A 27,534-nucleotide genomic window follows, 5' to 3' on the forward strand; every position below is an offset into this window, starting at 1 on the left:
CGCTTGTGGCGTCTCCGGGAGTACACCAAGGTAACTCCATCTAAAGACTGGGAAATGACGGAATCAAATCCCACCCCGCTGTAGTTCTGAGATTTTCCCTGGGATTTCCCGGCAAATTTACCAGACAGGCGGCAGCACAGTTCCCCCTAAAGTCGGCCTAGGGCGCATACTAGCTCCATTGTCTGCGGTCTCCTTCCTGCTGTTTTCCCATGTGTCCACGTCTGTACTCCGCTTATAGCCACAGTTGGTTCGTGGTGCTACGACAAAATGAAGCTTCTGTCATAATTGCCGACGAAATTGAAGTGTAGCAATGATTAAGCTAAGAGAATTTTAGAGTTAATCCTACTCGTTCGTATAGCTCAAGAAAGTATGGAAAGCTATAGAAAACGCCATTCAACGCACAGACGCACACATAGTCAAAAATACTACTTGATGTATCCCCCCTCCGGGGAGCACTCCGGAAACTGCGCGTTGTGTAAAGACGCTGTTGATTGAAGAACACGTTGTCCCACTAAAACTTCTTTTTTCGTATTCCGCAGCTCAAATCCGACCTCAATGACCTATAATGTCAGCTTGAAACCTGTCGTACTGCGTTCCTTGACTGTGACGTTTGCATTCTACTAATTCGTGTGAACGCCGTTCAGGAGCATTACGTCAGGCGTACAATACGTCGTTTGAAGTGGCAGACTTTCTTCCGTGCTGTAGGTTGATATGCATCAGCAGAGGCCAAACTCATAATCGGCGCAGTCTGTGGATTCCCGAGCGGAAATGTGCGGGTTCATCTTCATTCTTTTTTTTCTTTCGTATAATGCAGTACCATGGAAGATTACTGAGAACCAGAAGTGATGTCAGTGCCCTGCACAGTCCACACTCAATGAAAAAAAAGAAAAACAAGAAAATGGTGGGAACTCCAAAACGACAACACCCGAACGATTCTTGTCCTGTCGAGATGTGTGTCTCAGACCGTTGGCTCCAGGCTGTACGTTCAATGGCGTGTCTAAAAATAAATATCGTCTACTCCAGCGGCGTGTGATGCTTTGTGGATTCCACAACGCTCTGCTTCTTCCATGTGAGAGTTTTGTGTTCCATATGATCACCAAGGCGATAGAGGGTACAACGGAACCACCACAACAAACATTCGCTCCCTAACCCGATCCACAGCGTTTCTGTCAGTGAGCTGCACTATAGATCTTCCTACTTGTTGCTTAAGAGTTAACCAAATAGACATTACGCGAAAAATATGCCCTTCGACGACTATGTCATGCGGCAACGTTCCCAGGTGTACTGGTCGTCCTTCGTTCAGTGTTGGTAGCGTCACGACAAGCGAAATGGGGGCTTACGTTATTCTCTGGGGGTGACGATTATTGGACAGGGCGGTGTATGGCTGAGGTGACAAAAACCTGGGCAGAATATGGTCTAATATCGATCATGCAGGTTTTTTTAACAGACGCGTTCTTGATATTGATATTGGTCATGTCTTATATGGAGGCCCGTGGGGACGATCATTTCTGTCATTTCCCTTCAACAGTTCCGGCGTGCTATCACCTCGTGAACGATTATGTATCACTTGAAGCCCAAGCGGAGATGTTGACTGTATTTTGGTTAATGTCAGTTCTTGAGAGAGAGAGAGAGGTAACGAAAAAGAGAACAATCACCAGATATCCTAATGTTTCAAAATAAAGACTTCATGTGTTAATTAGACCTAACGGGTAACTCCTCAGTTGCATTAGTGATGTACAACCGAGAGACAAAATAAATGGAACGTACCAGCGATCAAAGAAAGCTTGGATGGACCCCTTTCTGTATTTTCCTTTTACTGTATGTACATTCAGTACAGTCGAGTTTCGTTCACAGAAAGCCTGCCACACCAGCACACTGATCTCAAGGTTGCGGTTTCCATTCCTTGCCGCGTACTCGAGTAACTTGATGGTCCGGTGCGAATGACTCAACAGCACCGTCTTCAGCGAAGGACGTTAAACCCCGGCCGTGCTGTGCCAAAATAACTATTAAGCTTAATATTTTGGAGCCTTCTACTTCTTAACAGCGCTTCGAGAACAATATGGCTTCCTCGCAAGTATGTTTCGTTAATATGGAAGCGTTGTTTAATGGTTATGAAGGGTAGAAATAGGATAAGAGGGCTGGCGGGTCTATGCAATATTTGGCGTCCTGTGCGGGGTCTAGATGCCGTGCCGAATTTCCCGAAGTATGGTATGAAAGGTAGAGAAAGATGCTATGAAACAGGGCACACCTGTTAAGATTAGTGCACGTATCTGGGCTTCTAAGAATGTGGTCCTCCTGGTTACATAGGAGAGTCCATCGAAAAAGAGATGACATCACTATGTCTCAGAAGTTAGACTCCGCAGACAGACTTTACTTTGTGCTCAATGCGATTGATTGACACGACACGATTCGAACACAGCACAGGATAACGAGCCCCGGACAAACATCACAAATGGCAGATGAACGCCGAGAGCCCCTGTGACGACATGGAGCCCGATCTTCAACTTGTCCTTATCCCATAACGCGCGTTAAATGCGTCTCTTCGGCCCGTGATTCGCCACGAGCTCATGGGCGAGCATACCAAAGCGGCATTGGGGCGCACGAACTTTAAATATAACGATAACGATCGCTATATGTAAATGTTCAAGATCGGGGCCCTGCCTCGCTACCACGCCGCACAGTGCTACCGTCGGCGACCTGTTCGTGCCGATTTTGATTCCGACCGAAAGGTGCACCTGGCTTCCTACGTAAACGTGTATCTAAAAGCATCCAATTTCATCCGCGCTTCATCTGGCTCATTTTCAACATAAATAACATCAGGCGCGGGTCTAGGGGGAGGGGGGTCCAGGGGTCCGTACCCCCCTCAATTCCAGACTGCAACATAGGGTTCAGTTGACCAATCCCAGCATGCATGTGGCACTTGGTTACAGCAGACCCTCCCCCCCCACCCCCCCGTCGGGAAAATCCTCCTAGATCTGCCCCTGAAGAACATGGACGTTACTTCGCCATCTTCATCGTCAATCCAGGAAGTAAAGAATTCACAGAGATTTAGCGTCTCCCTGGCACAGAAATACAATAAAACAGGAATCCTAATGATACACATTGCGTTGGATACCGGCTCATGGAATATTTTGCTCCTGAACGCCGCAAGAAGCAACTCGAACTGAAGGCACACACAAAGAGCTATCAAGCGCATTCCGAATCCTTTCCACTTACTCCACATGCTAAGAACAATAGTTCCGAATTCCAGTGAAGCGTACCGCCACCATAAACACACTCCAGAGCGTGCTCCTATAATTGCAGCGTCAGCCCATCTTGAGTTTCGAAAGGTCTAACGGCCAAGGCGGACGGGACACGTCCAGAGTTTCAAGGCTGCATTAATCTCCCGCGCATGACATCGAACACAAAACGAGACGCATCTGCCTCCTAATGAGATGCCAAGCTTGCAGCCTATGGTTTCGTGAACGCCGTTTTTAAGAATGGAAACAACAGGTTATTTGCCTGTTTTGTTTCAACCTCTTGAAGAGTAGCCAAGTGTTGCGTAACGGTTAGCATGTTATAACGGGTTTTGAAACGGTTGTTCGCGAAGCTCCGTGACTGAGTGCGGCGGCCAAATGCGGTAGGGCACCTGTGCGGTACAATCTTTCAGCATGACGCCGCTGTAATGCTTTCGACATTAACAGCATGATGTAGGAGGTAGACGTGAATAGTGTGGCAATGGACGTCTTGGGCTTTGTCACGCCACGTTATTTATGTATATGAGCGATATATTTGGCTGTGACCGAGAAAGTGTACGGACGTTGGTAAATAAACAAGGAGAGAGACAAGCGACACGTTTCTGAGAACAAGAGACGGAGATGAAATATGTATTTTAGAAAGCATCGATGATATAACGGCAATGACAGACTTACACAACAAGACAAGAATAAAGATTACCTTTTGTGTGTTTTAGGCTAGTGTTTCTTTCTGGAGCGACTCGTTTGGGAATCGCCGGGTGACGCAGGGGTGCCGGAACTGTATAGTAAAATGGGACGTGAATTCACTATTTATCGCGGGCTGCAAAGCAGTACTATGGCTTTAAGTTACTTTTGTTTTCCTATTTCTTGTTGTCGACTCTTTTAGAAGATTTGTATTACCGATTGTATTGTATTACAGTTGCGTTACAGAATAAAGCACGTAAAGATTTTCCCATTGACATGCGACAACATAGCCTCATACATGACCCTAAAACCCCGAGGCAAGGGACTACGAGAACAGACACACACAGCCGAAGTCTCAAACTCGGCTGAAGTTTAATACAAAACCGTACGTTTTGTATTATTTTGTTCGGTTTTGTATTAAACTTCAGCTGAGCTTGAGACTTCGTCGCTGTGTGTGTGTCTGTTCTTGTCGTCGCTAGTCTCGTAGTTTGACCGTCAAACATTCTAGTCACCAGCACGCCTGCTATTAAGCAGTTCTTTCAGTATGGCTTCATGCCGTTCATGGGTAGTATTAATGCTCATTATGATTACAGTTGTGACACCTGTACCAGTACTTAAATGTTCGCTTCAGTAAAGGCACTTATTCTCCCGCTAATGGTCACCTACAGCTTTCTAGGTGAAGGGGTTGGGCGATAGCGTTGCACGATATATGCTTTGAACAAGAGCTGCTTCGAACACCACCACCGTTGGACAAGCGCAACTCAAAACAATCCCGGCGCAAATAAATTCTACCCAGATCAATCGACGTAGTCTGTACTCCCATTCATGCCACTGGCGTTCCCTCAATGTCATATGCCGGTTGTAGAGCGGCAAACGACCACACACCGCCTTCACAATCGTAGCCAACATGCTATGTACGCCACCTTTCAGTTGCGCCATGCGTGACACTTGCTGCCACTACCTTTGAAACAGCTTCGCAACGTCAAGCTACAAAGCCGCGGGACGTGACGTCAAACTGTTTAGACAGGCGTGCCACCTATCAGCCTAGAAATCTGAACCGTGCTACTGCTACTCTGTTATACTCGTCATCATTCCCACGTCCAGTATCGCGGCGTGCTTGCATCTCTTTACATCATCAACAACAAGCGGGCTACCAGGGGAACCCCAGGAGTTCTTGTAGAGAACAACCCGCCATGTCGGTGTTCCCTCAATCCGTCAGTAAAGCACGCCAGACAGCCATCGGCGTGTAAATGGCGGTATTACATTAATCGAGCGTCAAAGGAAGGATCAATTGTGCAAAGCAACGCGTATTCTACATCGCGGTACAGGATTGCTCAGATACCATTGAAGTCACGATTCAGTTTCAACTACACGCAAGAGATAACGCGTACACCGCCTCCTTGACGCATGTGGTGGCGGGAGTACATTATTAGGATGTCTGGCTACGCGAAAATTTCTGTAATAACCGTTCAACGCAAGGTATGCTCAGAAGGGTTGGAAGGCGCTACAGGAAGTCAACCTATCGCACACTTTCCAAGTTAAAACAATTCGATGACAGTTCCCGCCTGCAAAGTCGACACAATGGAGCGTCTGTCATCTTCGATGCTCCACGAAGAGGCTGTAAGTTCAAAGCTTTTCCTTTAGCCTCCCGACCTAAACGCTATTTTGGACGGGGCATCCATCAATTAAAGTTTTCTTTTTAATCAGGAACTTTCGAGAGGATTGACAGCGCTCGAAGAAAATGCAACGTACATTTCATGACAATCATACAGTGACCGTCTGCGAAAATACGCGTTCGTGAACTCTGACACCGGAGAGTGCGACCAGTCGGAAGCTTCGGACGTGCCAGGGAGTTTTTGTTTCTTTAAAAATGCATCCGCTGCCGTAACGATTCCTGACGCTCTGACGTGACAAGGAAGCCTGGACTGGGGAGACCAGCTTTAAAGGACTGCGAGAGAATGACTGGCATACAATATACATGCAGGTGCGGTAATAGATGGCTTTTGTTTCTTCGTGGGGTGCAGCGCGGAAATGGTTTTCTGGTTAGGCCTTAGCGGGAAGGGGATGTTTCATTTATTCTTTTCTTTTTTTTTTTTTTTCACGATAGAAACGCAGATTGAAATACAGAATGAAAATGACAGTGTGGATCAGCTTGGCTTCACATTTGCTCCTGATATCAAAATTGTACAATTTTGATATCACAGTTCGATGAAGTTACAAGTGTTAGGTTAGGTTAGGTTAGGTTAGGTTTACACTCTTAAAATAAAAATTCACCACATAACACGCTGAAGGCCAACCATTGCCAACCAGAGTGACGCTATTATCACTCCGGCTTTGAAGAAACCTCCCTCCCGTTTTCAACAAATCACGGGAGAGAACGATGACATGCTATCTGGTGGTTGGCTGGGGGCCTGTCGCACGGGCAATATTCAATTATCAGGTACCCGGGTTCGAATCCCGGTGCCGGCTGTGCTGTCTGGGGTTTTTCCTGGGTTTTCCTCAGACGCTCTCAGACATATGTCGGCACAGTTCCCTTAGAAGTCGGCCCAGGACGCACATTCCCCCAGGGCGTGAGTCGTGACGTTGCCCACATACGTGAGGCCGACAACGGCAAGTCCTATCACCACCACCACCACCACCACCTTCAATTATCATTGAAACCAATGGTAACTGAACATTCGCGTAGCGCCATCAAGCGTGTAACGTGGTAACTTTTTTTCTTCTTTTTCGCGGAGCAGTTCTGTTTTGAGAGAGTAGCACGCACGTATTCATTTCCCATTTGCTTGTTTTTTAATTTCGTTTTAGCGCCGCGAATTGACTGTGGCTATTAGCGGCGTACAGACGTGGACAGATGGAGAGAGGACAGCAGGAAGTAGTGTGGGACGGGGGGGCGGTTAGTGTGCGTCCTGGGGCGACTTCAGGGGAAACTGTGCCGACATTCGTCTTGAAAGACTGCCGGAAAGCTCAGACAGAACAACCGGTGGTAGGATTCGAATCCACCACCTCCCAGAATACAGCACGACCTTGGAGTAACCACCAACGAACGGATGCTTTTATCCACTCGGCTATGACGCTGGTGTTTTTTGTTTAATCTGAACTTTGTCGCACTCCCTGCGGTCTGTTCCTTGTTTTCGTCTTTCTTTCCTTGTCTACCAGTACTGAAACAACATGTAGAGATTAACGTCTCCATTTCTTCCTTATTTCGTTACCTTTGCCATTACCTGACATTTCTTTATAATCCTTATTTTGTCCATTACTATTTGAACTCAAGAATCTCCAATGTTTTGCAGCTGCATATAATTAACCCTCGCATTTCTCACGCCTTGCATCATCGGCAATGTGACACGCATCGATGTGCTATTCTTATGCCTTATTTCAAGTACCCCCATGGTAACAGTTGTAGTATTGGGACCGCTGTATTGCTCGATGCGTGCTCGTGCGTGGATCCCTGCTTCCTGCTACGACCGTCAACTTGGTTGTGACGCTTGGCTCAGACGTAACAGGACATCGTCCGTCAGGATATTCTGAACCCAAGTTTCGGCTATAGCACACATACCAATCGGGATATGCACGTGATAGGCCTGCATTCATTGAACTAAAAGTGGGTTGAGGTCAAGCATTACGCGACATGGAGATGGTGATGATGATTATTAGGGGTTTTCTGGCGCAGCGACTACAAAGGTCATAAGCGACATGCAGAAGTCAAGGGCATATGGTGTGGGGCGTCAAAGCACGTTGAGACTGACGTCTGCGCGATATCTCATTTCCTGTATTTCAGCGTTCCAGAAATGTACACGATCTATGATGGCTCTCAGAAACCGGTGGTTGGTCACCCTACTCAGTGTGTTACCACTGTTGTGGAGGTCAGCCGTAGATGTTTGCGAGTGAATGGAAGAAACACGGCCTTCTTCCGAGAGATGCCCATAACCTGGTTCCGTGGAGCACAAGACCAACCCTTTCGATTGCGTTGTGCAGACTAGCTTGCAACGCCGGTTATATGTTTCAGGCGGTCCTATCCAAATATCGTTCGCATACATGCTGATATGTATAACCTGCGCAAGATGGCCTGGTAGAACGGCAAGCACGACGTCACATTTTACCGCATTGTCGAGATGGCCATATTTTCTGCAGTACATCAATAACAAGTTTATATGACGTCGGCAGCGAGATATCACAGCCCCATACTGGGATTCCGCGTCTACAAACCTCAAACGCCCGGTTCAGAGTGGGCACACCTCATACAACAACCAGCACCAGTGGCGCCACCAGAGCGCAGCCAGCATCATGACGCTTTACGCTGACTATTCCCTGCCAAGGTCCTTTCTACTTTAAAAAATAACGCCTTCCTTTCTTTCCACTCCCTACACTCCGCTCGCAATAGGCAATGAAAAATAAAAGTACAGTCCACATTACGGCGGCATCTTCACGAGCTTCCTCCATTGTTCGTGGATCTCTCAAGCCAGACGACTAAAGAGAAAGCCACTCCAAGGAAAACCAGACGATGGGAATGCGGTCGGAGGCTCTGTGCCATATATACATAGCCAAGCCGGTCACGGAAGGCTTCAATTCCAGACTCTTCAGGTGTTACGTCACCGTCGGCCACAGACACGCGTGTCACTCGTGCGCGAGGCCACACAGAGAAGGAAGTTCCGCATAATGAATGCTCGAACGCAGCAAACAAGTTATAGCAGCGTGAAGGTGTGCGTGGTGCGCGACTGTCGCTTAAGAAGTCGCACTTTCTTCTACTGCGCCATTACTACGATGCAACAGAACCCGTTTCGATCTGATTCACGAAGGAGCAGATGAAGATAATGCCAAAGTTTGTTGGCAGCATTTCCCTAAACCTGGGGAAATGTTACCAAAAACTAGCCTACACCAGCTTGCTTTCGGTTTCCATGTTCTACAATGTCGCAGTAGGGATGGGCGCACGGTAGCAATTAGAGCAGCTCAGTATAGCCGTAACATCTGGCAGACAGCCGTAAGATGAAGTGAACATCCAGGTGATCCGGAGGTTGTACAGTATTAGGACGATTTTCAAAATGGTCACCAGAGGAGCACTTATATTCCAGTGAGACTTCAGACCGGTACGCTACCCTGATACGCAATCATAAGAGCGTTGAATATGTGACTAAATCTTGCAGTAACAAGATAACTAATCTTTCATCGAAGATAACTAATTCTTGACACGTACCAGATTCAGGTACCTGTCGAGACAAAAGTATCGCACAAGAAATAACACTAATGGATAATAAAGAAACGAGAAAATAAATGCTCCTTTGACAATGGGACTGTCAGTCCTATTGCAGGCATGCAGCGTTGAATTGACTCTTCGCGGTACAAATTCTTCTCGAGGTTCCACGCGGTGTGATATGTAATCGAAAGGATGTTCGCACTTGTCGTGAGATCAGTTATTCAGGACATCGCAGCTGTACGCGGAAACATGGATCAATGTTTGACCCTTTTGCTATGTCCTTGAGTACTGTCTTCCGGAAGTGATGATTGATCACGACTGAAGGTCACTGCAGTGAGCAGCGCTGTTCCTTCAAACCGTGACCTTTTGATAGCTTCATGGAGTCTTTCGAGAAATTGCAATTATTGAGAGCAATGGAAAAACGCTTATGCAGATCACGCGAAGAGAATAAAGAAATACATCAAGCACTAGAAAACAGATAAAAGGAACGTGTCCTAGATCTAAAACAATTGTGCAATTTTATCCGCTTGTCGTCCGGTTCTCTTCCCGATGGTGTTTGTGACGGTGAGGACAGTTTGACACGAGAGAAACGTGCACGACCACAGACAGGCCTGAGCCTAGCTATAGCTACGGCAGAGGCCGCAGAGGACGATGGCTATCGCTATATAAAAACAGAACTTGACCGCATAACACGCTCAAGGCTATCCGTCATTCAGAATGGTATCGCTCTGTCGCCTGATCTGATGAGGACGAGGGGGCGTACACTATTTTTGTAACGTGTTACGTTGAACGCGTTACGTGGTGAAGTTGTGTTTTACTCGCGTGTGGCCAACAACGGTGACCAATATCGCCATGTACCACGAATGTAACACCACTGCTTACCTGAAACATATAAACAATTCGTTTTACTCGATGAAGTGAATCTTGCACTTGTAACTGCATATTCGCCATTTGCGAGTCTACAAGCGTATCTACGTGTATTTCAACATGGTCTGTAAACTAAATCAACTAAGTCAACCAAATCTTACTAAGATCAACCAAAATAAGATGGGGCGGGCGGGCGGGCGCATGGTACCATACAGATACTTCTATTCATATTGCCGCACCTTTGATTCGAAGGAAAGCGTTGCACACTTGCATTCCGCTCGCGAGCCCTAAGGTCAGGGTTCAGTCAAAAAGTGATAATTAAGAAGGAAAGACTTTAGATGAAACCCGAATTGTCGAACACACTATTCCCGCATCTTCGAACACACGCATTGATGGACATTCCAAATGCCATACAAACCCCCCGCGACATCTGCCGGTCCGTTCTTCAGACCGAAACGAAAAATACGTCCAGCGACGCTAAACTAAGAAGCTAAACCACTCTACGACTGCGTGGTTGGCACACATACGCAGTGCTTTAATGCAATGACATATCTTGTTCTTTAATGCACTTGTCGGCACAGTTCCTTATGAAGCTGACCTGAGATACTGTCCCGCCCAAGCAGCGTGGCGCCATATCGCTAGCCACCGGTAGCAACAAAAACAGTGTCACCACCACTGCCGTTGCTACATTCTTCCTTTTTTCTTTCTATTTGAATCCGTATTAGCACTACGAAGCGACTTTCGCTATGAGCGGCGTACAGACGTGGACAGACGCAGAGAGGACAGCAGGAAGGAGTGGGGGTCAGGAGGGGTTAGTATGCGTCCTGGGCCGACCTCAGCGGGAACTGTGCCGGCATCTGTCTGGAAAGACTGCCGGAAAACTCCGCACATCACAGCTGATTGAGGGAGTTCGAACCCACTACCTCCTAGTCATCAGCATGACCTTGGGACCACCACCAAGGAGCGAATGCTGTAGACACTCGGTCATGCCGCTAGTCTTCCTTGCTTTTGCGACGCACTTAGCTCGATTAAGGCAACGTACATACAGGCCCCAATTCTGGTTTCGTAAGAACAGCACAAAATTCGAGAATGCCGTAACGCATGACGCCTGTCATCATGATAGCGCCGAGCAACAGCGTCTAGTCCACCAGTCCTCAACAAAGATGCGAACGAACGCATACACACGCACGCAAGCAGAATGCTGTCCACCCAAACGCTACTACCTATCTAAAAATGAAAGTGACACCTGCAAGACCCAGTCAATCTGTTTACAGCTCGGCCTTAATCTCACAGACATGTAGAGATGAGCGTGGCAGGGTGCCAAACAGCATAAGGAAAAGCTGGGCCCGATTTTTTTTGCAAAGGCATGCAGCTCGATCATCGCTCATTGGGTCCCGTTTTAAACGGCGCATTTTAAGCGGAGTACACGAAGGCCACGAATGATGCGGGGAACAGCCGCTGTGGATGGTCAGGCAGTAGGGCAAGGACGTCTGGCCTGCAGAGGTCGAGAGGTCGAGCTGGTGGGAGGGGGGGGGGGTATTCGCACTTTTCGAAGTAGCCTGCCCTAAGTGTTGTTGCCTTCCTCGCAGACTCTCACCATGTTCAGCTCTCTTCCAATTAGCGTGGGGAGATGAGCTCTATAGAAAGAGCAGTGGAGGAGGACGTCTTCAATTGACCTTGCATCGTGCGCGGTCGAACAAAATCAACATCACTCGGAGTAGTACAGGCATAATATCGCAAAGCCGGATGCCTTGCTTTCATCTTGCGGTATATCTGGTTGAAGGCAAGCGCACTATGCTTTGTTTTTGTGGCAGACATTTATTTAGAATATTAGAGTACACCTAAAAGTATAGCCGACCTTAGAATACATACTGAATATGTTCCGATCCATTCGCACGATTGTCTGTTTCCAGCATAATAGAAAGTAATATGTAGATGTCACGCATGAACGTGATTGGTGAAGACAGTGGGGGCGCTGAGAATAGTCCCCGTCTTGCAGGGGCTGAAGCGGAATGCTGCTGCTCGCTACTTCGGGCCGGCGTTGCGGAATATTGAAACCACTACGCCTAAAAGGTAACGTGATGATGGAAGCAATACCACTTCGAGGTATCACGGTAGTTTGCCTACCATATAGGTGACGCTCAGGGCACACGGCTTGTTCGGACACAGTACAACAGACTTTGCTGGTTCGTGCGGAACTTGAGCACTGTTGTCAACCAGACACGGCAAGACATGAGCATGCATGCATGACCCCAAGCAACAACAACAATAAATGAATGAATGAATGAATGAATAGTGATGATGACATGGGAGGCTTCGCCGCCGTGTTCGCAGGACCCTACCCTACTTCCAACATGTTAATATGACATGAATAATTAAAGAGGAGCACAAAGCAATGACAGGTCGGAGGTTTAGAGTTCTTGGAGGGGGCTGGTAGCTTGAAAGAAAGCAAAGAGGGGCGGAGAGCCCGGCACTGATGGGCTGAGCTGCTCCATGGACAAGCTGAATGGTCTGTGATACAGGATCTCAAGCTGGCGTCTGAGCAACCGTCGTTCGCACGTGTACCAGTCGCAAACCTCCTTGATGTGGTGAATCGTAGCTGGGGTATGGCAGATTGAGCACAACATCGTGTTACTGTGACCAAGCCTATATGCCGGAACACAGGGGGAAGGCAACGCTGAGTCTTAAGCGACGCACAAGTGAAGTGAAGCTGCGAGGGAAGCCACCTGGCATCTTGAATGATAATGTTGGGTCCAGGTGTCATACGCCCGTACCCCAAGCGACCTGTGATGGTATAACCTGAAAACGAACAAGAACACGATATGTAACGACACTCCTGTTCAAAATATGTGAAGCACTTTGTGACAGACTTAAACTGAATTTTGCGTTCACAGGAGTAATCGGAGTGGCAGAAAAACGAAAAATCTCTTGAGCTCACTACCAGCCGTTTAAGCGTCGTTTCGATGGACGACTATGCAGCAGGTCATTAAGAAAATGGTATCCAGGCACATACCTCCAGTACAAGCTACATCGATAGTTTTTCATTTTTTCCTCATCGGTTGGTGTCTCCTTCAAAACCCACAAATTCCACAGGATCCCACGTTTGTAAATAGGCGAGTAGGCACTGGGCACCTTCATACCTTCTACGAGGTGCTCAGGGCGCAACCGACCAACGCGACCGCCAGACTCCTACGCACAGGGCCTGCATACTACGCTACTCCAACTCCCCCATATGCCACAGCGCCTTAAACCGTACGGTACCACCGTTACCCTTCCGAACCTAACTGACGGACCGCACCCAAAGGAAACCTCCAACGACCTGTCAACGATCCCCCACTCATGCCTTTGCTGGCCACAATGGAGACGCCCTGCAGCGCCTTCCGCTTTGAAGCTTGCTTCCTTATGAAACAATAGGAAGCAAACATGAGTGTTTAGGAACGGTTGATGGATTGGGTGCGGTAGGAATCCGTGCTGCTCAATCATTGTTGGGTGCTGTATAGCGATAGGGAGCTCCGCAAATGTCATCTCCGAAGCTAGTGTTAATACCTTTACAAGATGTCTTATAAATATCTCAAAGAAAAGTATTGTTAAAGGGCAGCCATGCCCTCGTATTTTCAGTGATCGATCATTGAACTGAACATTCAAACACTCAGTTGCCCATCATTGGCTTGATGTTGCGCCGTATTCGATAGTGACAATTTTTCCTCTGTACGCATCAGGTCAGCCACGATGCCCGCCAACTACTTCGCTGTCGCCAACTACCTTCATATATAGAGAAGGGACAGGGGTCAAGCTGGCATCTTTGAATCTCTCGTTCACATAAAAAAAAAAAAAAAACATTGCGTAGTACTTCCTTTGTAATTACATCACAACGAGGCATCTTGCTGACTCAGTGTTGTGCTCGCTACGGAAATAAAGTAACGGAATACCGCTACAGCTCCTTCTTTCAAAAGTAGCGCATTAGTGGCTTCGCTGCAAATTCGTAGGATTAACGCGATACCGGTACCAATTATGCACAACAATTTAAGTACCTTCAAATGATCAGCATGCAGTATAAAATGCAGGACAACTTGCAGCCAAGGTAATTATCCTTGTCCGCGACCTCCATAGTTTCTGCATTCCAGCAATGCAATAACCTGATTTTTTGTTAGCATGTCCAAGAAGCGCAACAGAGAGCATCGTTAAAATGCTTGTATTACTGAGTGAATGAGATATCTTAAAATATTGAACGGAGGACTTTTTAATGCAAGTGCAGACTACGGCTCCCTGCGGCTTCCAAAATCACACTTTTTGCGCTATGCTTTCTCTCACCGCATTGCTTGATTTGCTGTGCACGAACTTACAGAGCCATTTATTTTACTAGTGGCGGTGGCGGTGGTGGTGGTGGTAGTTGTAGCAATTAGTAGTAGAAACTGAATGGAGGTTTGGAGCAGGCTGGCAGACCCTAGCAGTACAGCTCCATTTCAACAACAGGGAATTCTGCTTGCTGGTGTTAATAGCGGTTATGGATACTGCTACAAAAGCACATAGTGATTCTAATGATTTGGTCTCTCGCTTCTCTGTTGGCCATCTTGACATCGCGGTGAAGTGATTGTGGGAAGTTCACTTCTTACTTGATTCCATTCTGAGCGTTGAATAGACGATTTTACATGCAGCAGCGCCCCGAGTGGCCGGGCCAAGGTATTGTGGGATATTTGAGGGAGAGGGTCTGCCCAGTCGCTTAGCCTAGCGCCACTAAATAAGCTACGCTTATTCACACTTATTTAGTGACTTTAGGTTAGCCGATAGTTGCAGTGACTGATGCTTGTCCAGCAGTATACGTGCATTACTGCAGCCACCAATGAAGAAGAAGAAAGGCAGCCTGCAAACGTGCTGCCTACCGAAATGCACAAACAACACGTTGTGTTACAACGTTTTAAGCTTGCTTTGCAACTTCGTACATGCACTGTCACATGGAGAAGCAGACGACGCTGCTTCGCCCCTCAAGGTATACTCACCGTGCCTTGCGCGGCTCACCTGAGGGAGCGCGCAACTTCGTGTAATCGCAGTGCCGTGTCTGCCAAAGGGAGTCGCCATTCGGAGGAGCCTAAAAAACAGGCTCGACCTGTCAATCAAACTTAGGCGCATTTCATTGGTTACCGTTTTACATGGGAGCTGCCATGACACCAAATTTTCTCAAAGATGGTGGATTATGCTTGGAACGGATAAGCGGAGATTTCGTGACAAAACATTTTCATATACTACTTTAAATTCATACCGTGTGTTTCGCCCGGCCATCGTTATTTACGCGGAAATGGGATGTTTCGTCGCTAACATTAGGCCTAGTTAAGACCGTCATACCAAGGAAATAGCAAGAAGGACGACCCTTATACGTAAGACATTGCATTATATAATTGCATTTTATTTATACATACATCTTTACTCATTTTTGATTCGATCTACTTACATTACGTGATTTAAAACTTCATACCAGCAGTCGTCTGCTACGAAGAAGCGGTTGTACCGCTCTCCTGGCCAATCATCAACCATTTCTGCAATTCTGAGCCTTCCCAACATGCCTCTCTCCATGCAGATGGCGTTGATAAAAGTGGGCGCAAAATCCGTCGTTTTGGTCTGTCACCAGTGATATCCATTTCAATCCAAATCAATCGAGTTTCTCCAAAATGGTGGCACCCAGTAAATAAGGGTGAGGTATAAGTACTGGATGGATGTAGTAATAGACAACTGTACTTCGACCTGTGATTGGCTAGATACCTCAAAAAGTGGTTGGAGCCTCAGGTATAGGCAGGTCCCATTAATGGCCAGACTCCCTTTGGCATACACGGCACTGTGTAATCGTCTATTGGGACGCATTGTGTTCCTCGATAAATGATCATTCGAGGTTTTACGTCGCGAGACAACTGTGACCACGAGCGACGCCACAGCTATGGGACCATAGATTAATTTTGCGCCCCTGAAGGTCCTTCAAACTGGTTGGGCTCCACGTGATTCAAAATAAACGTAAAATAAATTTATTTGCATTGCAAGTTTTATTAGACGTGGTAAGAAGCGGCACCGCGACTACCGAAACTCATCCAGCTGATGACGTTACGGCAGGCATATCCATCGGTGAGACCACCGCGGGAGTGGTCATGTGCTCCTCAGAACCAATGGGAATAGCTGAGGATCTTGTCAGCTACGACACATAGATAAATAGTTACTGTTTCCTTAATACTCCGGCGTAATGAACAACGTTATCGAAGTGTCACAACCCTTTAACGTAGTCTGGAATATTATCAGACGGTTAAATCGCCTATAGTCAACATCCCCCGCAGAAGGCGACATGCCTTCTACGCAACATGTATACCATGGGTGACTCAACCTTATCCTGAACCACCGGTACAATGGACTAGAAGAGGCTAGTGAAGAGGCTAGAACGACCGCGCTATCCGCATGACTACCGCGACTACCATGACTACCGCGGCGTCGACAATCGACGACTATGGGATAAATGCTCTTATTCCTTCCTAAGAAGAATATCTTCTGCTCCTAAGAAGCGTATGCTAGCATATGCAAGAAGCATTCATATATTCATAAATCATCATCTAGCTCGAGAACCTACGAAATAAACTGCCACGCAGACGACACGCTTTGCAAACCATGCCCGCGACCAGGCCGCGCACCGTAGTTGGCGATAGCAGCGCCGCCGCTACTTTCGTCACTTGCTCTGACAGCCGTCCCCCAAGGCGCAGACGCCTCCGTTCGCTGCAATTCCCTCTTCTAGTTCACTGTACCACCATCAAATGAGTGAAGACGCCATATTGTGACCCAGAGTTGCCCAGCGTTGCCGGACGAAGTTTTCCAATGTTTATAACGAGTAAAAGTTTCTAAAATGACTGAATAAAAAAAAAAAATAATAAAACTGAAAATGTCGACTTGAGCCAATCTGTTGTTCATCAAGTGGTGGCGTCGTTGGCCGGGTTCGAACCCTCTCCGATAACTGGGCGAACACGCTACCCACCGACGCCTGTGATTTCCCCAGAAATCGGCTTCGGGGAGTGCCGAGCTCCCGGGGTGGTATATGTGTATGAGAATATGATTATGAGTGTATGCAGTGTGCAGTGGTTTATCCAGTCCAGACCTCCCCCAACACACCCCAAATGTTTGGCAACACCACCCTAACTTTTTTCCTGTGTACTACTGTTACCAAGTAACTGCACCCCCAATTGTTTTGCAACCCCCCCCCCCCCCCCTCTGAGTTTGCGGTTCTGGAGAAATAGTGAGTGTATGTGTTGGCAGCCGAGCTGTATTGGACTCAGATATTTCAGGGAGAGTTTTGCTAAAAACGAGGGGGTGTACGAAATCCCCGGCCGACGCACCTAAGCAGGGAAGCGCCATCTTGTAATAGACGAAAGTGGTCACGAGAGCGTTCTCTTGGAATCGACGAGCGCCTGAGAGCACAGCGTCGCTCCATTCGTTGTCTTGCGTGTTTGCTCACATGTTTGCGTGCAGAAATAACGTGTTCCATTTCCTAATGTTGCACTCGAGGGGTAGAGTATCGCCCCTGGCGATGAAGCTTCCCCATTCATCATCTTAAAATAAAGTTGTTGTTGTTGTCGCACTCCAAAAATTATGTGAATGTACTCCTACATGCAGAAGTATGGGGTTTTAATAAAATGCCAAAGTAACACAGTCGTACGCACTGAAAAATAAAAAAATAAATTTGTACAGCTTCTGATAAACATGCATTTTGCACTTTAAAACAGGCATACAATAATAAAAAGCGAAACAGAAACAGAAACATGCATTAGCATGAAACTCGTAGCCTAAGTTGAAACATCACGTTTCAAATTGATGGCAGACGGCCACATGACCAGCACATCTAACAACCCGCACGTCAGCGCCAAGTTCACAGTTCACGTGCTCTCTCCCACAGAGCGCCCAGTTCCAACTTCATCGATTACAGCTCCTTTTCCGCACGTACATATCGCGATTTACGTTTATCAGCTCTATATCTGGGGGCCATCCACGACACAATTAGGATTCGGAACCTGAATAATCTCCACCAAAAATATAAGCACTTTCACTCGCTCATCATTCGACAGCCGCGAGCGCCCTCGAGAAACCTCAAGACACTGCAAACAAAATTGTGAAAGGCGAGGTTAATATGTCACGGATAGAGTGTCTTTCACTTTCTCCTCTGGCAGGGACAGATGCAGCCTCTTCCTCCCTCGACGGTTTAAACGACATTGGATTTCTCGCACTTCCATCAGCGTTGGGCTTCAAATGTTGCTGACGTCACCAGGACTGACGCTGATACACGCGGCAGGGATTAGGGCGGTATAAAAAGTCTGCACCTGCCGTGGGCATGGCAGAAAGAACAGTCTCGCGCAGTGCTGCACACCACAACGTCGTAGGTTTACCTCAAAAAGTGAAAGTGAGTATTGGAACACACAGTGGGGATAGCATGCGTGCGACTGAGTGTTGTCAATGGTTTACCTCGTGCAATAATTGTGCATTGCGTCTCGAAGGATGCTATGCATTCATAGGCAGTTGTGGTTGTAGCGTTCAAAGTGAGATAACCTATCGTGATAAAGGGTGTGTTCGTTCATACCCAAAATTAGAAAAGGATGGGGTCCTGATGTCAGTGACTCAGCAGGTGCATTCTATCGTATTTAACGACTGGTAAACATCACTGAAAATGCTTTGCTTGTTGCGCTCGAAGGAAGAGGTGATCTCTAGGGGTTATATGTGGATGTATAGTGATCACCCAGGGGTTGCTAAGTTTGGAAAACAACGCAGACGTTGGTTGTAAATATGGCGCTGGTGACAACATTGTGTATTGACCAAGTCTAATGAATGATGATTTCAATAGTCTTGGACATAACACAATGTGGATACTTTTCGTATCCTGACATAATAGCTTGTGTCTGTGAATGTATTCAGCCGTTCCTCGTAGGGTGTCCTCAAGAGATTACCACCGAAGCTGAGCAGCCGTCAACTGAATTTTCGTGTAGCGCTTTGGTAATCAGAAACCTCAAATACTTGAGGAGTTCAAATTGTTATCTGTACATTTTTTGCTCTTCGTTGTTCTTCACGTCGTTTAACATATTATGCATCGTGAACGCAGCTTGCAGCCCGAATAGTAGACAAATGTCTGGCGACAATCATTGCGTATTATCGTCGTCTCAAGAAATGTAATCTAGTTTAGGATAGTGTGATCTGAAATCGAAGCAGCGATTAATTTTTGCCCCGACTCTTTTGCAAATATTCAATTTATCCGATCAATAGCGGAGGTAGCATTGTCGCGGGAAAATGCTGTGAGTAAAGATGAGACAAACTGAAATCGTACATAGCCAAAGTTTTTGCTGGTATCGAAGTCACAATATGACAATCAAGCAGCCACGTGGTCAACACTAGTGACAGTAGTCAACACTATCTCCACTTACGCGATGCGTGAAACCTACAGCATTACATAATAGTACGCGTAACAATACTACATAGGCTATTCTAAGCAGCCGGCAAAGATAAATCGTCGTAAAGGGTGAACACCCCGATCATTTTACTCGATCTACAAACGTTTCCCTCACAAGTCAGATACTCCACTTAGATAAACAACGAGCAACAACTCTGTTTCAAGGTCTGTTCAATAGATGCCAGTGTAAGGAGAACCGGAACGTTCTCTGCATGAAAACTAGACCGGCACGCAAACCGAATACGATGTCATTCATAATCTACTACAGGTGTAACGCGACATACCAATCGTTTGTAACGTGTTTCTCTTGTGGCATCAATCAAAATCACGTATGATGCATCAAATTGTTTGCCTTAGGCACAGCCGAAGACAGGAGCTAAGTATGAAACGTGCATTTAGTTTCTTTTGCTTGCACGTATATTTCCAGCAGACACAGCTCTGTTATTGCGGTACACAATGGGAACCCACACGCACAAGCTAGCTAAAGAGCCTAAATTTGCGTACCATAGTGTGAACTGGGCCGTAGCCGCATGTGACACCAAAGTACGTTTGCCAAACAGGGTAGTTGAAATGCTGAATAGCTGAAGACATTGATAACCGTACTGGTAATAAGTGGCTGTATCTTCTACAAGAAGACGCTCCAGAAGCCCGTGCTTTGCGAAGTCCCTTCATACTGAACGGCAGTCAAGAAAGATGCCCGCGCAGCCTTTGTGATTTGCTTCTGCTCATACAGCCGTGTGAAATACTGCGAAGTAAGACGGCGAAGCAATCTAGCCTCGCACAGCGGGCTACCATAACATCTTCTAAAGGCGGTCACCTGTCAAAATCGCAGAAGACAACTCCCGCTGACAACAGGAGCCTTATGGAGTATACTCTTGTTTCACTTCGCCTTCGTGACGTTTATTGCACGCATGTGCCGTGACACAAATATTCATTTCGTTTATCAACCATCTAATGCAGCATGATGATCACTTATGGCACGGGACCGCAAAATGTAGTCGTATAATCGTCTCAGCGAATGCCAACACGCAGAAGGCCGTAAGGTTGACCTTGTCGGAGAAGCTTTGTTGCGTGATCACATTAGGTGCTTGAAATCAGGGGTACGCGTCCCAAGAGTGCCAGACTATAGCATAACATCCACATTGTTTGAATCTGTGCACACAGTTCTCTTGAAATGTGCACTAAGGTAATCATTAAGCTCTACCCATTGGAATGTATCGCAACCGCGGAAAGCAGCTCGTCTGTACTAGGTACTACAACTGAATATAATTGATATGAGGACACAAATAATCACCCTAGATGCATTGAGTGATGTGTGTGTCATATTTTTCTATTACCGAAACTCTATCGACAGAGAATGGTGCCTGATGGAGACAAAAAAATAAAAAACGCGAATGTACTCTCTAGTTATGACGTCAAGCATTGATCCCGCTGCTACCACTACACCTTCACCGTGTCTACATCACGGTGTCCTGTCCATCGCATTGAATTCAGCAAAAGTGATTGCAGATGGACAGCATATCGGCGAACGGGTAGGCTTCAAAAGAAGCAGACATGACGAGAGGTCAAGTATTTGACACGAGACAGAATCAATAACCAACACGGTTCCTCCAGGAACGGCTTCGGGGATGTCGGTCGTAACCTCATTTCCGGTAGCCATTAGCCGTCGGGGAAGAAAAAAATGCAAACATAGCAGCCTTTCATGCCGCCTTCCTACTCACGTAGCCCCAGAGGTCACTTGAGTGCAGTTGGCGCATGAAGGCTGGTTCATGCTAGTTAGGCCTCGCCGTCTGCCTTCACTACAGATTCACTTATCTCCATCAGGACGAGGTCGAAGAAGCACTGCAGTTTGGGTACCTGTAAAGGAAGGGAACAGCCCATTAGCCGTGGTTTGCGTCCAATCGCATACACAACGCGCTCTGGTCGCATGGCAAGACTTGGGGCGCGTTAAGTAGGCGCCCCTCTTTTGGCGCGTATGTCGCGTTTGGCGCGTAAATCGGGAGTATGAGACACCCGGAGCGGCCACTAAACAGGGAAAAGCAACTTTGGAGCGCTACACTGCTCGCTCGCTGATGCCGCTTCCTGTTGTCTGCTCATGCAGTGCGCAGACGGAAGATACGTTGGGTTGTTTGAACCTAGCAACGTTGGAAGAGACCACCACGGTTGTGAAGACAGCTAACAGCCTTGTAACAGCTAATGAAATGAAAAAGATGTGAATTGACACCATAGGAGCTATTTACTGTGAAGATGACTGCATGGCGTGACGGTGTCTGCATTAAAGCACTGCATTTCCCGCGAATAACCGTCGATATCGGTATGGAAGTTGTCCACTAATAAAAAGCAGTTATAAAAATATTACAGTTTACCCAAATCGGAGCATTGGGTAACATGGAAAGTCCGTATTTTGCTTCCGAGCCCACGCTTCGAAGGTCGTCCGCTTGCCATGCACCCAAATGAAACGGGAGCTCGAAAAGCTGCTCGGAGTCCCACACTCCCGGGTGCGCGAGTGGCGCTTGTGTCGCGTTAAGTTAGTGGAGTCTTGTAAACTCACGCCCCGAGGCGCCTACTTAGCGCACCCTTGGACTACGCCTTTTCTCTGTGCTGAGGGAAGCTACGCCAACACAGACTGATATATTCCTTAGCTCATGAAATAATTATAGTCGCAGTTACTTGACATGCGTAGCTCTAAAGTATCTCCAACGCAACAATTCTTTATAGTTCCACCAAACCGGTTTCCCTTTTCTGGAGTCACTCGTTCGCGTTGCTGAGAAGCATGCACATATTTGGACTAAAATTGCGTATAAGCGCGTCATTTGTTATTCAGAGGGCATCATTCCCTTTCGATTCATGCTGTAGAATATCACTGACCGCTGCGTTTGTGCAGGTCCTGCTTTCATGAGCACACCATATCCGATTCCCTTTAGGATGTGCTTTCATGCAGAGAATGAATACATACATTAACATTCCCCACAGTGTCCACCTGACATTCTTACCGTCGTTTTCGCATCGTTTCAGATCATCTTCCGCCCTTCACAATGAGGCTGCTCATACTTTCAGGTGAGCGCAAAACCGCATGAATCATCATAAATCCTGCGTTCCCCTTTCATTGCTTTTTACGAATCACTTTCTTTTGCAGTTCTCGCCACCGTGGCTGTCGCAACGTCGTCTACCCGGGTAAGTCCAGGTCATCACGCGTTTGTTGCATGTGTCATTAAACCCATTTCGCAAGGCTCGAGAGAAGAGAGGGCTTTATGCGCGAAACATCATTAAACACGTGCGTCTCGATGTCACATCTTTTTAATGCCACGCCCGCGTCACTCACGGCACTCTTTGACGTAACCAGGTATCCGAACCTCATCCTACTACGAAAAAGAAGAAAGAAAGAGGTGATGGACTCAAACGGCGTGACAAGAGGGGTCAATCAACACATGCCGTCATGCGATGTTCGCCGTTCATCATCTCACGGAAATAGGAAAATTGAATTTTAAAGCTTATTGGGACGACGAAATTGCGCGTTAACGTATCAGATGTTTGTTCGTCAAATCATTTCCTTCTCTCTCTTTGTTTTGTTTTGTTGTTGACCAAGTGTAATTTGAAATTTGGGCGTTCAGCACAAGCCATTACAGGGGGAGGGGGGATTTGAGGTGCACGCGTGTTTCGTATAACTGCGGAAAGCAGAAAAATATGAACCTGTAAACTTTTTTGCAAATTGACACAGCGGAGTGCCCTCGCCTTATGTAGAAAATACAAGGACGTAATTGGGCTTTTAGTAAAGTAACGGTATCTGTGGGTGACTGGAGTCGTGTTGAACCTCAGACTGACATCTCTGGTTCCGTGATGCACTTTATAGTATTACCCGACTCTCTAAGGCATCTAAACGGTCTTTCGCAAGTACACGTGAGACACGTAAAATGCTATTAACAAGGTTTCTCTCGATGACTTACATGAAATGTCTCTACGGCACAGAAGGCATCGCAGCCGCACCGTTCTTACGTTGAACACCACTACTCAAATATAAAGCGTCAAAAAACGCAACGAACGTTTCACCGATGCGTTTCATTTAACCATTTCAAATTTTAAAGGCAGACCCTTCGACATTCGAAAGGCGACAACCTGTTGGTCTACATTCTGACGAACAGTGAACTAATAGTACAGTGCTTGATGAACAGGTGTCTGAGAAAGGTGAACCGCTGCCTGCGACGGCCTTTCGGAATATCTAAAGTTGTCCTTTATTGTCTTCCTTTTCTATATATATATGTTGAACTGTGCTTTGAGGTAACCTGGTGCTGATTATCCAGGGGTACAATCCCATCTTTCTTTTTTGTCTCTTTTATACTAGAGATAACGAAGCCACATCCTTTGTTTTGAGATTGATATTCTCCTTAGCAGCGTGCATGTATGTAAAACGGGCTTATGAAGAAACGTCAAATAAATTAAGAATGTTACTGGCGGACAACTGCATTATTACTATGTGGGTTGCATTGTTGGAGCTTATTAACTGTAAATCAAGACAAGGGCCTGCCTCCTTATTCAAGTTTCCAAACGAACATTCCGTGAGAGGACACAGCATTTCTCTATATGGCGCGGCACAGCCCGATTAGTATTCGTATTCATACTTTTACTTCATGCAGTTCTTGGCGGATAAAAGTAATTAGCTTCAAGGGCGCAGGAAATGTTATTTGATAAACGACTGTGACATGGCACTACGGACCGGTAATGTTTCGTAAAGGAGATCACAAAAAGAAATCTGATACGTCTATGTCGTGTCCGTAGTATACCGGAGTAACAAGTAACACCACGTCGCATGCTGTCCAGGTATATATGTATATTATCTAGGGGTGAACAACGTACGAGAAGTACAAGTAGATATGGAGTAATTTCCTTCCTAGGAAGAATAGAACATAGTTAGACAACTGGAGTCTGCCAGCAGAAACATCGAAGTTTCTTAAAGGAAACCGTAAAGCGACAGACAGGCAGCTTATGTTCACGGCGATAGATAGATGTTGCTTGTAAATCCAGCACAACAAGTTATACATGCGACAGAAAACGCTTAATATTTTTAATTTGCTATCAAAATTTATGAAAAACGGTTCGGTGCGACGTCTCGTGGGAAGTAATGCCCAATTCGTCAAGCAACAGTGATCTATGTTCCCGATTGATTTACTGCTCCTGGTGGCTACGCAGCCAACTTCTTTCGTTTTAGATCCACTGTCGTTCGCGTGGAATGTAGTTTTGCCGCAGTTGGTGACCATTTACAGATAGAGTGTTACGCGTAATTTTCAATTTAAATTTTCTTAAAAAAACTGAGTGCAACTGTGACGAAAATTGTGACGTAAGAGTACTGAAGGCTCAGGCTATCGAATAGATAATGTTTCTGAGATTGCTCCTCTACTGCTTTACGATACCATTAAGATATGTCTCAATGAACTCGCGAGAGTTCTTCTTGAAACTATTATTGGGTTAGAACTCTGGAACCACCCCGGTTGTTAAATAGCTATTGATGCCATCAAACTAAAGTTGCACATGCCTAATTCTTCGCAACCCATTCTGCCTGTACACAGCGCAAACGCGAAGCTTACGCTCTTCCTGATGGCGCTGAACTCCTCATCGGATCCGTGAGAACAAGCTTCCAGTGCCAGAGCAACGGCTACTACGCCGACGTGGACAACAATTGCCAGATTTTCCACGTCTGCAATGTCGTCACGCACGCTGACGGCAGCACGGAGATGCAGCAGTACAGCTTCATGTGCGGGAACCAAACTATCTTCAACCAGCTCACGTTCACGTGCTCCTTCGAAGACGAGGCGGTTCCTTGCCAGAACGCGGCGGACTTCTTCTATTTGAACGGCAACCTGGGCGATGAGAAGTCCCTGTTTCTGAACGACAACGACATCGAAAGAGCTGTGCCTTTGATTGCAGTCTACGGCGGCCGCGCAGCATCAGCTACGTCCCGTAAGGAAGTCCTCGTTCAAGTACCACCTCACCGGGCCGTCGCGACTGATGAATCTGCTGTGCATTTAGAAGAAGTTCAGGATGCAGCGGCTGAAGCTCAGGCTGCTTCCTCTCATACCGAAACACACGCTGAAGCTCCCGATGACGCTGGCAGCACCGGTGTGAAGAAAGAAACGCTCGACGCGTCCAACTCAAAGTAGAAGTGACCAGTTGTGTTTTCACCTAAATGCTCACCTCATGTTCGCACCGTGAACATCTTACCTGTATCGTGCCTTTTATTCTGGTCAGTGTGCTAAGTGTGCATGTTGCAACGTAAAACTCTCTCATCGCTTACTTTATCTGAACCTGATACATTCATTACATGTTGTGGCTCGCCCAGGTTAAAGTACACTATAACTTGTATTTGTCACACTCACTCTGTGACTTATACAGAGGGTGCTATCTCTTGATCTTGCTACACATGTTGTCTCGATGTGCTGCGTGCCAAATGTGTGTAACGTGATGGGTTTCAACGGCGGTTCTTCGTGCCTCTGCTTAGCTTCACTATGTTCTTGGAGTTATGTGTGCCGCATTGTCTCGTTGCTCTTAATCTACCTTGTCAGAAGGAACTCGCTTATTTCAGGTTATGACCTTCGTCATTTTTATTCCCGGCAAGACCAAATGCGTGTTTCTTTGTTGCTTTCCTACTGTGCTCTTATCTAAGGACGTTCCTCATAATTTTGTAATCGGTGCAGCTTGCGCAACTTCGGTCTATAATCTGCCTGTAATTAACATCGTGCTTGAAAGGGAAGAACAGGTGCAGGTAGTGGCGCAACTTGCGACGGCTGCAGAGAAGGCCTCCCATGACTTGCAGCTTTGATATGAGGGCGACATCACTATAGGACATCCTTTACCCACCACAATATTCAGGGCTGCTGCAGTGCTGCTTGCAACCCATCCCTATATGCTCCGCAGAGCTCCAGCGATATTATTTCTTATTCCGGCGTCACTAGTCTAGCACCATGAACTCTTCTTGAATATATGTACGCTTTGCCTCATGAGTAGAGCTCTACCGAATACTAGCATGTGTGAGCTCTGTACAAGCTTACATACAGCTTTGTGTCGTAGCTTGTTCACCTCGTAGCTACCATTCATGTTACTGTGTTTTGTACTGGTTTTCGTTGCAAATCATGTAAATAAAACTTGATGATAAAAAAAACTGGGCATACGTCCTTTTTCAAAAGAGTACATTTGCTAAGTCTATTGTTCACCTTGTTCCTGATTTCAACGAATTCAGGAATAAGGGACCTCCTGACAGTGAAGAAAAAGTCTTTGATCCTCCGTTCCGTTGATTCGATTATGCTGTTTGCCCTCTTCAAGCTGAACAATGCGGGGCTGTAAAAATCAATTGCAAATAAAAACGAGTATGCATATTGTTTTAGTTAAGCTATACTTCGTTGGTAACTTGGGGCACTGAATTAACGCAGCCGAAAGCTACAGCATATCAAAGAAACTGTAGAAACATTGCAGTAAAAAGCGGCGCACGTCGCCAAAGTACAGCGTCAACCAAGGATTTGTGCCAGTGACCTATCGCTCTTTCGGAATCGTTAACGCCAACCTTTTCCTAGAACTCTTGTGGGTCTACTCCTCATAAGCGATCTAACGCGACAGGGCAACCCTCCGGAAGATTGGTGTCGTCATAAAGTGGAAAATCCAACCATTCCAATAGGGCGTATCAAAAGGCTTCCTCAGTAAAAACATAAATACATAAAAGAACATTTTCGCATTTCGCTTTGCATGAAAGACGACGTAACCCAAAGCTGATTCACTGGACTCGCTGGACCGACTCGTACAGAAAGTGTCGTGTGATTCTTTTTTTTTTCTTTTTCGGAGTGGCATATAATATAAAAAACACACACACGAAGTCGTCTGAAACACTGAGACTAGTCGCTCGAAAGTGCGATATTTCAATCATGGTTTGCGGGTCATTACGTCAGGCACGGCTTCTTTATGCTCATCAGTATTCCGGACGCTTCTCATTGCCACCTGCGCCATCTACCGGTTAAACGGGACGACAAACGACACTGAACATTACATGCACGCAGTTCCCGGTCGCGCGCCATAAATCTTGTACTGCTAAGAAGCATGTCCGCTGCAACATCAGGAAAAAA

General features: G+C 46.6%; 1 protein-coding gene across 2 annotated transcripts; it reads left to right on the plus strand.

Moving 5' to 3' along the window:
• The first annotated feature begins 5,052 nt into the window (after positions 1–5,052).
• On the plus strand, positions 5,053–26,686 carry LOC135399327 (uncharacterized). Of its 2 annotated transcripts, none has more exons than XM_064631191.1 (4): positions 5,053–5,540; positions 22,448–22,489; positions 22,569–22,606; positions 24,994–26,686. In XM_064631191.1, the coding sequence occupies exons 1-4, from the start codon at positions 5,402–5,404 to the stop codon at positions 25,582–25,584; spliced, it is 810 nt and encodes a 269-aa protein (XP_064487261.1). In that variant the 5' UTR covers positions 5,053–5,401; the 3' UTR covers positions 25,585–26,686. The 2 variants fall into 2 exon arrangements, with proteins under 2 accessions (XP_064487261.1, XP_064487271.1); XM_064631201.1 differs by lacking the exon at positions 5,053–5,540 and adding an exon at positions 18,166–18,394 and having other exon boundaries at positions 24,994–26,601.
• Positions 26,687–27,534: the final 848 nt, after the last annotated feature.

The sequence above is a fragment of the Ornithodoros turicata genome, chromosome 1 (genome assembly GCF_037126465.1).
Source record: "Ornithodoros turicata isolate Travis chromosome 1, ASM3712646v1, whole genome shotgun sequence".
Lineage (NCBI taxonomy): Eukaryota > Metazoa > Arthropoda > Arachnida > Ixodida > Argasidae > Ornithodoros > Ornithodoros turicata.

Coding starts and splice junctions, on each gene's coding strand:
- LOC135399327 (XM_064631191.1), top strand. CDS start 5,402: ATGCTCAGAAGGGTTGGAAGGCGCTACAGGAAGTCAACCTATCGCACA. Junction 5,541..22,447: donor CGATGCTCCACGAAGAGGCT/GTAAGTTCAAAG, acceptor GCATCGTTTCAG/ATCATCTTCCGCCCTTCACA. Junction 22,490..22,568: donor GAGGCTGCTCATACTTTCAG/GTGAGCGCAAAA, acceptor TTTCTTTTGCAG/TTCTCGCCACCGTGGCTGTC.